The sequence below is a fragment of the Mytilus edulis genome, chromosome 8, assembly GCF_963676685.1.
Source record: "Mytilus edulis chromosome 8, xbMytEdul2.2, whole genome shotgun sequence".
Lineage (NCBI taxonomy): Eukaryota > Metazoa > Mollusca > Bivalvia > Mytilida > Mytilidae > Mytilus > Mytilus edulis.
In genome coordinates, this window is record NC_092351.1 from 86889511 (window position 1) to 86904217 (window position 14707).

General features: G+C 33.2%; 1 protein-coding gene across 1 annotated transcript; it reads right to left on the reverse strand.

The window, feature by feature from the left end:
• LOC139486526 (uncharacterized) lies at positions 1-8444 on the reverse strand. Its single transcript, XM_071271435.1, has 3 exons — positions 8349-8444; positions 5118-5173; positions 1-1712 (listed from the first exon to the last, which is right to left on the reverse strand). Exon 3 carries the CDS (start codon positions 1687-1689, stop codon positions 172-174), a length of 1518 nt encoding a protein of 505 aa, XP_071127536.1. The 5' UTR covers positions 1690-1712; positions 5118-5173; positions 8349-8444; the 3' UTR covers positions 1-171.
• Between the last annotated feature and the right edge of the window lie 6263 nt (positions 8445-14707).

Below are 14707 nucleotides of genomic sequence, written 5' to 3' on the forward strand. Positions count from 1 at the left end.
TTGCTTTTTATTTTTTATGAATTGTTTTCACTTTTAATAGAAAGATTAATGATGGTTCCTTTGATATGGTCCTTCGCTGCAATTTTTTTATTGTAAATAAAAAATAATTACATTACTTTTCATTTTAATGACATTTCTATTCTAAATTGACATGATTGACACAAAATGATATTATTCTACGACTAAAAGGGATTCAGAGTTCTGAATATCTTTTGATGAATTGAAGTGAACTTCAGGATCTGAAAAATTCTTAAAATTTGGCAGACTTTCTGTATCTAAAGCAGTAGATAGTCCTAATTTAATATCCTTAGGTAAGCCACCAGATTTTTTTGGTGAAACATTTGATAATCTATCTTTGATTGCAAGACCATGGCAATAAAGCATGTGTCTTGCTCTACTATCAGAACGACTGAACAATGAATCACAAAACTCACATTTGTATTTCACAGCACCACAGGTTGACCGCTCATGGCGATTTTTATTTCCAGAATTTGTGAACCCTAATCCACAGAATTTACAGTATACTTTCTTTTGTTCAAATGACAACACTGGCATTGGCTTGTTTCCAAGTTGTCGATATCTCGATTTGGCAAAAGAACCTTTCAAAGATTGCTTTATTTGAGAGAGAGATTTTGTGTTTGTTCTGTTTATGTTCTCTAAATTAAAGGTATGTTGTGTCTGTTGAGAGGTACAGGGGGTGGAATTTGTCATGTTTGTTTCAAATGATGCCCGCACATTGTCATATATTTTGAATTTTGCATGTGTCCTTTTCATTTCTTCCTTTAAACGAGATTCTATTTCTGACTGAACTTCAACAAGATCTGGATCAGTTTCACTGAGGTCTATACACACAGGATTACCATATTTGGCAGCCCTACTACTGTCACTTTCAGACTCATCTTCATAGTAATTCATGTCTGATTCCTGATTGTCATTCTCAACGAAGTACATTTCATTATCAGATTCAAAATGCTGTGCCTGATCAGCATGTTCTTCGTCTGTATCCACGGTATCCCTAACTATGGCATTATTTTCACTGGTGAATCTGTTTATGATTGTCTCTAAATTACTTTTCTTATTAATGATGCTAGACTTATCTGGTCCATTCCAATCTTCCTTCTCAATCTTAATCGTATGATTGTCTTTACCTATGTGGCAGGCATTACTACTACTCGGTTTTTCAGAATTGGTTAATGTTTCAGAATTTGAATAAGGGGAGATAATATCTTGAACTCTTTTGTTTTCAGAGTTATTAGTTTGATTTGATTCAAAATATTGGCCATGACTTCTTGGAAATCTAGTTATAAAATGTGTTCTGTCTCCATGATCATCATGTTCAGAAGAATCATGAAGATCATTTTCTTCGCCATGTTCATATAAATACATTTGTTCATTATTTTCATTATGGGCATCAAGTCTATTATCATCTATTGTACTCTGTGTCACTTGCTTATCTAAATTTTCTTCCTGGTAAAAATTCAGGCAGCTTTTAGGTGGCTGAACATAACTTGGCTCTTTTCCGAGGCTTTCATGTATTCTGACAACACAATTGGTGGCAGGGTTTCTGAATGTGACACACACAATACCATCTACCTCTATACCTTGTGATGAGTAGTTTTCTGAACAAACAGACAAGATGGCATCTTGAATTTTGGAGCTAAATGAATCATTTACACAATATAGTGTCATTTCTTCTTTTGGATATATGAATCCTGGAAACAAAAAATATATAAATCAACTTTTCATTTTCTGATACAACAATGCAGATCTGAACATAAAACATAAAGTTATTGTCCTAAAAATAAAAATCATTAAGGTAGTGACTTCTGTCATAAAGATACAGTAGTTACTGTAAATTCAGAAATTATTGCAATGTTTTTATTATTGGGGAAAATGCGACAGGGTTAATGTTATAATCACAACATTTAAAACTCACATTTTTTTAATTTTTGATATAAATCAAACAGGATTTTTCTCAATATTGCAAAGGTGCAAAGGTAATATTGCATTTTAGTCTTAATTGATAAAATCGCAATAATAGATGCAGTATTATATACCTTACAAGTTATATTTGGGTCATGTGTCATAGTAATCATCCCAACACACACTTAGACTCTAGAATTCAAATAACTTTATTTTCTTTTGAATTGTTTCCTTCTTTTATACCAAGCTATAAACATACTTTAGTTGGAAGAAGTATGTGCCCATCCATATTTTTTAATCACATTTCTAAAATGTTTAAGCTCACAACTTCTACATGTTCTATATGTGCCTGCATGTCCCAAGTCAAATATATATATAGTCAGTTCAGTGGTCGTACAATATGTAGTATGTTCGTTTCTGTCATATTTGGTTATTAATAAATTGTTTTGTTGTTGATTTGGCTGTTAGTTTTCCTCAATGGAATATAATTGCTTCATATTTTTTCATCTTCTGCCTTTAATAACAAACTGTAGAGTTTTGGGTTTTCCTCATTGTTAAAGGTAGTACATTGCTTATGTAACAGTTTATTCCTTTCTCTTGTGATATTTTTCCCCAACATTGTTCATTGTATTTCACGGGTAGATTTTTTCCAGAAGAGTGAAGTATTTAACAGTATATCGTTTCAATTCCATTGTCTACCATGCAAGGTACTTGCAATGTATATGTACCTGATTGTAATTATTAATGTGTCACAAAAGTAGAACAATTTGGCTTAATTTATCAATCAAAGGGAGGTAATTATGAGCAATTTTCATTTCAAAGATATTTATCTTGTTCTGAATTCCTTTTCATAGGAAATGTTTTTCTTTTATTCAAAATGTTTTTAAATATAAAAAGGATGACTTTTATGTTACTTAATAAGACAGAAAAGATTTAACAGGTAAATACTATTAAGCATGTTCCTATGTATTGCTGTATGTCATGTATGTTAAAATAAAAATCCATGGAGGAAAGAGTTAACAACTACCTGACTACATTACATATTAAATGTACACACTGATTAAATTTGAGTAAATTATATAAACACAGACCAGACAACAAAATAAACCATTTTCCATCAAATGAAATAAACACACATTTATGAAATGTATGTGCAATCAAATATTAATTGTCACTTGCAAGCTTCAATGCAATATTCTTGTGTATTATATGTTTTGTCAATGCACAAATTACTACAATGTTTTTATTTTAAGCAAACAATCGCAATAATTTAAACTTGCATTTTAAAAATGTATATGATATAAACAGGATTTTTCTTAATATTCCAAAAATTAAAATCATGTTCACTTAAATTTCTTAAACTTACACATGTTACAGTATTTAAATACTTAACCAGGTGCTCCGCAGGGCGCAGCTTTATACGACCGCAGAGGTCGAACCCTGAACAGTTGGGGCAAGTATGGACAAAACATTCAAGCGTGATACAGCTCTGAATTTGGATTGTGATCAAATTTTTGACATTACATGTTTTTTTTTACACAAAACAAATGTCAAGATTTTACAAATCAATTAAAGATTTCTTCTTCAAACCTATTTAAACCTAAAATTAAATAGTTGACACAGCATAGGTTTCTGATACAGAATGAATGTGGTCTAATGAACTTAAAATTTTTTTTTTGCCTTTGAGCAATTCACTATGCTGTTGAATATTAATCCTCTCAAAAAAATGTTTGAAGAAATTTTCTTTTTATTTATGAAATCTGAAATGAGAAAAATTTAACCCCCACCCCCATTTTTTTGTTCACATCCCCGTTTCCCTTTTTCCAAAACTGATATCAATTCAAATTTCTAATGGAGTTTGTAACAATAACTACTCTTTGAAATACATCATAAAATATTAAAATGTAAAATAAAGTGCTTGTTATCACTGAATGGTAAAGATTGGTTGGTAGTAAAAGTGAATATAAATTGTTTATTGTATAAAACAATAAAAAAAACTTCATCAGAAACATTTTATATTGGCAAATTTCCAATGAAGTTATTTACATAAAGTTATTGGCAAATAAAAATAGAAAATGACAAATCAAACTTAGTTTAATTTTGGACCCTTTGGACCTTAATGTAGACCAATTTGAAAACTGGACCAAAAATTAAGAATCTACATACACAGTTAGATTTGGCATATCAAAGAACCCATTTATTCAATTTTTGATGAAATCAAACAAAGTTTAATTTTGGACCCCCATTTGGACTAACTTGAAAACTAGGCCAATAATTAAAAATCTAAGTACATTTTTAAATTCAGCATATCAAAGAACCCCAAGGATTCAATTTTTGTTAAAATCAAACTAAGTTTAATTTTGGACCCTTTGGACCTTAAGGTAGACCAATTTGAAAACGGGACCAAAAATTAAGAATCTACATACATAGTTAGATTCGGCATATCAAAGAACCCCAATTATTCAATTTTTGATGAAATCACACAAAGTTCAATTTTGGACCCTTTGGGCCCCTTATTCCTAAACTGTTGGGACCAAAACTCCCAAAATCAAACCCAACCTTCCTATTGTGGTCATAAACCTTGTGTTTAAATTTCATTGATTTCTATTTACTTATACTAAAGTTATTGTGCGAAAACCAAGAATAATGCTTATTTGGGCCCTTTTTTGGCCCTTAATTCCTAAACTGTTGGAACCAAACCTCCCAAAATCAATCCCAACTGTCCTTTTGTGGTCATAAACCTTGTGTCAAAATTTCATAGATTTCTCTTCACTTAAACTAAAGTTATAGTGCGAAAACCAAGAAAATGCTTATTTGGGCCCTTTTTGGCCCCTAATTCCTAAAATGTTGGGACCAAAACTCCCAAAATCAATTCCAACCTTTCTTTTGTGGTCATAAACCCTGTGTTAAAATTTCATTGATTTCTATTCACTTTTACTAAAGTTAGAGTGCCAAAACTAAAAGTATTCGGACGACGACGACGACGACGACGACGACGCAGACGACGACGCCAATGTGATAGCAATATACGACCAAAAAATTTAAATTTTTGCGGTCATATAAAAATATTATCATACTCAGATTCTTCAATTACTGTTTACTGTAGTATTGCAACTATATTTCTTCCCTTACCTTTTTAATTGTACATTGTACTGACATCTGAAAACAACTTACTTGAAGTGTATTTTACTTACCCTATGTTAATTGATGATATGATATTATTTCACCATTAAGATCTGTGAAATTATTTCTGAAATAAAAAAATATAAATTAAATCCATCATTTTCTACATTTATATGGCAAAAGAAAGTATGCATGTTTACTGTACCCCTAGCTACCTACCCTAATTTTTATCCCTACCCTTACGTTTTTGTGCCATTTTTGATTAATCACTGTTATAGTCACAATGTTGCTCCATAGACTCAAAGTAAAAAAAACTCCCTTCTTACCTACCCTGCTTTTTTCAGCATGTGACAGTAAACACATATACCTTTTTGTTTGTCAGGAAATGACTAAATCTATTGTGTGATGTGAATGAGTAAGTTTCGAGCTGGATCTTGTTGAATCTGTTAATGATTTTTTCAAAATTGTAAAAAGGAATTAATAACGGTAAATACATGTAGGTACAGATTATTTGGACAATGGTCTTCAGTTGTTTATATCAAAATCCTTGTATAGCTGTACACTTCAATGCAAATCCAGCAAAAGAAAAATATCTAATAGAAGCACAATATTAATCATGTTAATATTAGCAAACCTTCCAGTGTTTCACATATATCATGTATATATCTTATTCAAATTAAATAGTTTACAAAAAAGCTATTTTAACAAGTCAAGGGTAATGTAACTAGAGGCTCTGAAGAGTCTGTGTCAATCACCTTGGTCTATGTGCATATTAAATAAAAAAGACACTCTCCAACATTTTCCAACTTTGAAGACTGGTGTGATAAATGTTAATCTGATAAACATTTGAACACTAATTTTTGCTCTAAATGCTTTAGTTTAAGAGAAATAAGCCAAAGTTTTCATTTTTCTACATGTTCTATTTTTAGCCATGTCGCCGTCTGCCATGTTTGTTGTCAGGCAGGGTAATAGCTCAGGACACATTTTTTAAACTAGATATCTTGTGGTCAAGTTTGGTTAAATTTGTGTCAGTAGTTTTTGAGGAGAAGATTTTTGTAAAAAGATTACAAAAATTTACAAAAAAAAATTTAAGTTGGTAACAACTTTTTTTAAAGGGGTCAATTGACAATTTTGGTCACGTTGACTTATTGTAGATCTTAATTTACTGAGCGTTATTGTTGTTTACAGATTATCTTTATGTATTATTCATCATGTTCATGTTATAATAATAATATTCAAGACAATAACCAAAAACTGCACTACAAACACTGGGGATATTGACATTCAGCTTGTAAAGATATATATATGCAACTTAGAAACACAACAAAACTGTAGCATTGGCGGATCCATGGGGGGGGTCCGGGGTTGGAACCCCCCCTTTTTTTTTGCCGATCAATGCATTTGAATGGAGACATATAGTTGGAACCCCCCCCCCCCCTTTGTCCTGGGTTGGGAACTCCGCCTTTTTAAAATGGCTGCATCCGCCACTGTGTAGACACATATACATTACTGTTACGCTTAATGTATATACATGTACTGTATAACAGTGATCGGGAAGGACGTGCGCCTATAGCGCATATTGACCAGAAATGGTGCATAGAGTGACAAATGTAAGGGCCCACGTGGCGCACGATACTTTTCACATCGTTTAGAAATGTTTAGATATCGTCAATGGATTTCCGATCGTGTTCTGTGCCGCCATGTGTGTGTACACTGTATAATGTTCCTCCAATCATAGAAGCACAGATATATTTTTGGGATGTCTCAGGTGTTTTCTTATGGTAATAGAACCATGAGGTTTAACGTCTCGAGTGTTTTCCTATTGTAATAATAGAACCATGCTGTCTAACTGATAACCAAAACGTAATTTACCATCATTCATGACATATTTTTTTATAAACAACTTTAAATTTGTGAAATTTGGCTATTACAGACGAGATTTAACTCTAATAATAATCTTTTAATTTAGTTTAGCTTGCCATTATTTCGATTGAAAACCCAGGGCTGAAGCCTTTTTATGAATATATATGTCTCCATAAAAGACGCTTTTACTGTCCATGTCATTTTTTGGTTTTTGGCTCGTTTTGACATTTTGTAAACATGACTTCAGCGAATTATTGTTTTGTTCTATCAATTAATAGTATTCTCCACTGTTAATCTTATCATCGTAATGAAGTTATAATAATAATACAAGATGCAGAGGAAGTGCCTGAAATGTCCTCTAATACGGAATGTCTGGAATAAGTATAGTATCGACGAAGACCCAAATTTAATGTTAAAAAAACAAACATGAACATGAACAAGCCAAGGCAACAGTACCAGTTTAAACAGGTTATCTTTAATATTGTCCGTTTTGGAAGAAGTTATTGTATATTCATTGAAATTGAAATTACAAAATCACAGGAGCAATATCCAATCCATGATATTATTTGAAATCATAAAGGTATAATAAGTATCAACATCTCTTTGCCAAAATATACTGATACTTTTTATTTGTTTACAGAAGTCAATTCAAATGGCCCACTCATTTGTCAACATGGCCCATTATTTTTTTTAAATGTTATCAGTTAGACCGCATGGTTCTATTATTACCATAGGTAAACACCTGACGTTAAACCCCATGGTTCTATTATCATAGGAAAATACCTGACACGTCCCAAAAATATATATGTGCTCCTATTATTGGAGGAACATTACATAGTTGTGTAAACACACATGGTGGCACGGAACACCATTTGACGATATCGAAACGTACCGAAATGAGGAGAAAAGTAGCGTGCGCCATGTGGGTGCTTACATTTGTCACTGTATGCGCCATTTCTTGTCAATATGCGCTATAGGCGCACGTCCTTCCCGATCACTGAACTCAGGGCAAAAATGTAATCAGGGCAAACGCACTTGATAACATATATTATCGATCGTAGCCAGTGCCTACAATAGGCTACATCAGTGACAGTCATCATTGGTATAGTCCAAATAATTATGACGTCTGGCAAGGCGTCCCAGAAAAAAATTAAACTACCCTTGCCAGACGTCATGATTATTTGGACTATCATTGGTATTGATGTAGATTTTTTTCAAACTTGGCTTGGAATACATCAGCATTTGATTGGATAGCATCAGCGTGATGTTTTATTAGTGAGCTGATTAATGATGTATATGAGTAAACAGGAACCCTGAAAATGTACTTTGTCTCGGCAAATGGCTTGTTTTCTCGTCAATATTTATGATATTTCAAAATATGAGTACTTTTATAGGAACATTATGCATTGATTTCATCTTCCTATGTGATTTTTCATTACCTGCTATGAAATCATAGTAATGGGAACTGATTCATAACAGAACTGAAAATTGTCTGCATTTGTAAATAACCGGAAATGAAACATTCATTTAACAACACAAATAAATAACCGAAAAACTATGATTTTTTTTCCCGGAAACGACTCAATTTTGTCGCAGTTTTACCTTTTAGTCATAAATAACATAATGTAACTTTATTTATAAGATAAGATAAAATAAGATAAGATAAGATAAGAAAAACTTTATTTTGATTCGGCATAATTTCAAAAAGGCAACACAAGCCCTAAGGAGCTTTTGACCGAATATAAAAACAAATAAATAACATAAAAACAGTGCATTTTGACATTAAAAACAACCTGTAATACAAAGTTAAAATCTCACATACATAGCATGCAATAAAAATAAGCAAATTTTAAAATGAAGTAAAACCATGCTTGGCCAGAGCAACCCAAAGCAGCATAAATAATAACAGCTCAAGAATTATCTGCAAGCAGAACAGCGACATTCCAAACCGTTCCAGGACTGAACAAGACTTTTAAAATGTGAAAAACTGTTTTCAGTCCTGAAATGGTTTGGAAGGCTGTTCCATAAAGTAGCAGCAGCAAATTTGAACGATTTTTTACCGTAACGGGTTGACTTTACCTGTGGAATTTCAAGAATATTTACATACCTGAAAGAATATTTAGATTTTTTGACATTCACCAAATTTTGTAAGCACACAGGAGCTATATATATGTTGTTTATAATATTAAAAGTTTCTAGAGCCATTGTTCTTATCCGTCTGATCTGCAAGGAGGACACCTTAGCTTTGAGTAAGAGGTCCTCGTAGGAGCTGGCCGGTAAAATCCTCATACACAAAACGGAGTGCTCTTTCCTGCACCTTTTCTAGTTTTTTGGATTTTTTCTCAGTGCAAAAATGCCATGCCAAAGGGCAAAAATTAAAATTACTAAGAATAAAAGTATGAAATACAGTAAGTTTACTAAGTCTATCCAAAACTGAGCCTAAACGTTTTAAAACATTTAATTGCTGTGATGCCTTCCTATACAGATTGAGCTGATATGAACATCAAAATTCAGCTGGTAGTCTATTTCAATGCCTAATAATTTTACTGTTTTTTCACATGTGAGGTTCGAATTTTGAATTTGTATAGATGGGTTCTTTTCAAAGGACTTTTTGCCAACAGCCAAAACTTGAAATGTCAGGATTTGCTTGCATTTTATTCACCCTGAACCACTCAATAAGTATTTTTGTATCAGATTCCAAAGTTGAAATTAATAAATCGAAATCTGGAGTACAAACAGACAAAGTATTGTCATCTGCATAGTTATATAAACTACCATTTTTAACAAAAAGAAAAATATCATTTATAAATATGTTAAACAACAATGGCCTAGTATTGAACACTGAGGTACGCCTTTATGGATATCAGCCCAACCACTCAGAACATTGTTGACTTTAATTTGCTGTTTTCGATTCGATAAATAGGACTTTAAAAGAGCAACTGCATTGGCGGTTAAACCATAAGCTGATAATTTATCTAGCATAATATTGTGAGGCAGGCAGTTAAAAGCCTTAGAAAGATCCATTAATACTGCTGCAATGTACTGGTTTTATCAAGAGCTTCGAATTCACGCCAGTCTTCTAACACTCTGAGAAGTGTGGTCTGACATCCATGTCCACGTCTAAATGCACACAAAAATGGATTAAATATTTTATCAAAATAATCACTTAATTGAATTTCATATATTTTTTCAAAGATTTTAGAAAATATGGGTAAGACACTAACTGGTCTATAATTTGTTTTTAGTAATGGGTCACTCTTTTTATGAAGGGGGTTCACTTGGGCTTCTTTAAGTTTATCGGGGAAACAGTTATTATCAATTGACAAATTTACAAGAGTTGTCAGCTGTTTAAAGTATTATGATCTATTATCTGTTTTTGTAATTTGTTTATTTTTTACATAATGAAAAAAAAAACAATGTAGCAGCGTTACACACGTGTACAGTTTTTATATATGGTCTTAAAGATATTATCACAATACTTCAACTCTAAATACTAAAATAGCAAGACAAAACAAAATATAACTATAAGTTTTGTACAGTACTACTAATTATAAAAAGTATGAGTATTGGTTAAAATAAGTTAGAAGACATAAGGTTCCAAAAGCACAAAATAAACAAGAATGTGTCCTCATTACACGAATGCCCCACTCGCACTATCATTTTCCATGTTCAGTGGACCGTGAAATTGGGGTAAAAACTCTAATTTGGAATTAAAATTAGAAAGATCATATCATAGGGAACATGTGTACTAAGTTTGAAGTCGATTGGACTTCAACTTCATCAAAAACTACCTTAACCAAAAACTTTAAGCTGGAGCGGGACAGACGGACGAACAGACGGACGGACGGACGGACGGACGGACGGACGAACGGACGCACAGACCAGAAAACATAATGCCCCTCTACTATCGTAGGTGGGGCATAAAAACATGTCACCAAAAACTATACTGAAGTCCTATATTAAATCAAGACTGACAAAAACTTTTTTCGGAACTTCGGGATCTGGTGTTTTTAAGCTCGGGATTTCGGGATTGTTCTTTTCGGGATCCGGGAATTCTTTTTTTCGAATTTCGGGATGTCGGGATTTAACAAGGATTTGTATATAGTCTTAAAGTCTTCTGCGTTACCAAAACGAATAATGATAAGCAGACTTATGGAATTCAAACATAAATGTGTTCCAGAACAACTTGGTTTTATACCTGACATCTATAAAGCAGCCGAAAAATATAACATTACAGATTATATTGTTAATTTTGCAAATACTGGTTCTTTTCCATCAAAAAAACTTTGGTCAATTATTGTAAATCAGAATATAAATGCAAGTGAAGAAACATGGTGGTCTTACCGAATTTCATGCGATAATGACTTTTATATGTTTAGACGTATTCATTCTGCAATCAAACCGCATAAAGCATGGACAATTGCGAAACAGTTTCCCGAACTTCGTGTCTCCGCCAAGTATGTGATTGACTTATGTTCTATAGTACGCTACGAAGATGAACATTTACTTTGCGACAAATGTGGAAAGTTCTTCTTGAATATCGTTAAATACTTACTGGTATCCTGTGATTTTATACAAGACAAAAGAGATGATCTATGGCAAGACATTATTAACATTAATCCCATTCAGTTCAGTGTTTTTATGGACAGTCTTTCGGCACTTGAATTCACAACAACAATTCTCTCTTGCAGTACGTCATATGAATTAGAAAATGATGAATTAACTTTTTTCTCTAAGACTTGTGTTCGTCACGTTGAAACAATCTGCAGAGATTTCTACAATCGATAGAAGATGTGTCCGTTACCGATATTATAGACAGTGCTAAATTTTTTTTCTCATATTAACTTTAAACGGTGACTTTAATTCTTTGTTTTTTGTAATTTTCTGATTTATATATTTCATGTACACCAAATCTCTATAATAGAGGAAATAAAGTTATATATATGTGTCGGTCAAAAGTCAAGAGCCTGTACCAATCCCCCATACAGACCGAGTTATCGTCCTTTCCTCCTCAAATCCTGTATGGGAGATTGAGCCTGTACAGTAGTTGTAGACTAGTCTCTTGCTGTATACATATCATATTTCTTTTTCATTCTGTTTTTTTTTTTTTTTTGCACACCCATCAGGTCGCTAATTTTCCGTCGTATGAAGTTTTATACATTTGTCATTTTGGGGCCTTTTCAGTATAGCAGTGACTACGGAGTATGTGTTTTGCTCCAATCACGGTGACCTTTATAGTTGTTAATCTAACTTCTTTATCATTTGGTTTTTGGCGGATAGTTGTCTCATCTGCCATCATAGTGATACCTTTATACATTGTAATAAAGATATATATATATATTTACAGATCTAACATTGTTGGGTTGATGTTTAGACGAGTTGTATATACATTATGTACACAGCCATGTATCACCATCATTGATGGCGATCCGATGGATACATCTGTTGTAGGGTTGTCACCGACTCAGACGTACTTATGAATATAATTATTTTCTGTGACTGTATCTTACATTAATTTGTAGGATCCTTTACTATAGATAATTTAGCTGATCTGTAACAATAACATCTTCATGCCTTATATATCATGTACTGTAGTACGCCGCTAGATTAAAACTGACGTGGAAAGGTAACACATGCCCACCGAAAGCTCTTTTTTTGAGAGCCCAGGTGGTCGTGTGGTCTAGCGGGACGGCTGCAGTGCAGGTGATTTGGTGTCACGATATTACAGTAGCATGGGTTCGAATCCCGGCGAGGGAAGAACCAAAAATTTGCGAAAGCAAATTTACAGATCTAACATTGTTGGGTTGATGTTTAGACGAGTTGTATATACATTATGTACACAGCCATGTATCACCATCATTGATGGCGATCCGATGGATACATCTGTTGTAGGGTTGTCACTGACTCAGACGTACTTATGAATATAATTATTTTCTGTGACTGTATCTTACATTAATTTGTAGGATCCTTTACTATAGATAATTTAGCTGATCTGTAACAATAACATCTTCATGCCTTATATATCATGTACTGTAGTACGCCGCTAGATTAAAACTGACGTGGAAAGGTAACACATGCCCACCGAAAGCTCTTTTTTTGAGAGCCCAGGTGGTCGTGTGGTCTAGCGGGACGGCTGCAGTGCAGGCGATTTGGTGTCACGATATTACAGTAGCATGGGTTCGAATCCCGGCGAGGGAAGAACCAAAAATTTGCGAAAGCAAATTTACAGATCTAACATTGTTGGGTTGATGTTTAGACGAGTTGTATATACATTATGTACACAGCCATGTATCACCATCATTGATGGCGATCCGATGGATACATCTGTTGTAGGGTTGTCACTGACTCAGACGTACTTATGAATATAATTATTTTCTGTGACTGTATCTTACATTAATTTGTAGAATCCTTTACTATAGATAATTTAGCTGATCTGTAACAATAACATCTTCATGCCTTATATATCATGTACTGTAGTACGCCGCTAGATTAAAACTGACGTGGAAAGGTAACACATGCCCACCGAAAGCTCTTTTTTTGAGAGCCCAGGTGGTCGTGTGGTCTAGTGGGACGGCTGCAGTGCAGGCGATTTGGTGTCACGATATTACAGTAGCATGGGTTCGAATCCCGGCGAGGGAAGAACCAAAAATTTGCGAAAGCAAATTTACAGATCTAACATTGTTGGGTTGATGTTTAGACGAGTTGTATATATATATATATATATATATAGAGTCTATATATAAAAGAAGATGTGGTATGATTGCCAATGAGACAACTAATGATCCACAAGAGACCAAAATGACACAGACATTAACAACTATAGGTCACCGTACGGTTTTCAACAATGAGCACAGCCCATATCGAATAGTCAGCTATAAAAGGCCCCGATAAGATAATGTAAAACAATTCAAACGAGAAAACTAATGGCCTTATTTACGTAAACAAAAATGAACGAAAAACAAATGTGTAACACATAAACAAACGACAACCACTGAATTACAGGCTCCTGACTTGGGACAGGCACATACATAAATAATGTGGCGGGGTTAAACATGTTAGCGGGATCCCAACCCTCCTCCTAACCTGGGACAGTGGTATAACAGCACAACATAAGAACGAACTATAATCAAAGTGATGGAAATCACTCATGGAAAGATTAGAAGAGTAGTTTGAATTATTTCATATTAAGGTATGGTGGGGAAAAATGAACATTTATAAAGCACTATTGCTGAAAATTGCATTTACAGCAGGTCTTTAGAAGGAAACTTGCTTTTTCAGTATGAGGATAAAATGAGCTCAAATTAAATAATATGGGTCTCTTAATTTGCACAATTTTATTTAAACTGCAGTTTATATCTTATCGAAATTATGTTGCCAGTTCTGAACATGTTTCAAAAAAAAAAAAAAAAAAATGCAAAAATTCTTCTAGTAAACGTTACCAACTATCCTTATAAGACATAAATCTGGACCAACAGCTTAAAACTATAAAGTGTTAACACAACAACAAAAAATTGAAAAATGTTGTTTTGGGGCATTTTGAAAGTTGAAACAGAGGTTATAAATGGCATTGAAGATTAAAAGTTTTAGAGTGCCTTTTGATAAATTTTTTAAGTATTTTTCAACACAGGGCATTGCAAATGTACTTTTTCAACGTAAACCAATTAAAAAACTTATCTTATTGAAATGTGGATTCTTTCTTGATTGCAAAAATATATATATTCACTTCTAAAAAAATTCAAATGACTAAAATAGACTTAATGATTGATGGGAAATAAACTAATAAACAATGGTTTGTTAT

Bases quoted from the DNA above. Each gene is read 5' to 3' on its own strand.
- LOC139486526 (XM_071271435.1), bottom strand. From the start codon at position 1,689: ATGACACTATATTGTGTAAATGATTCATTTAGCTCCAAAATTCAAGAT.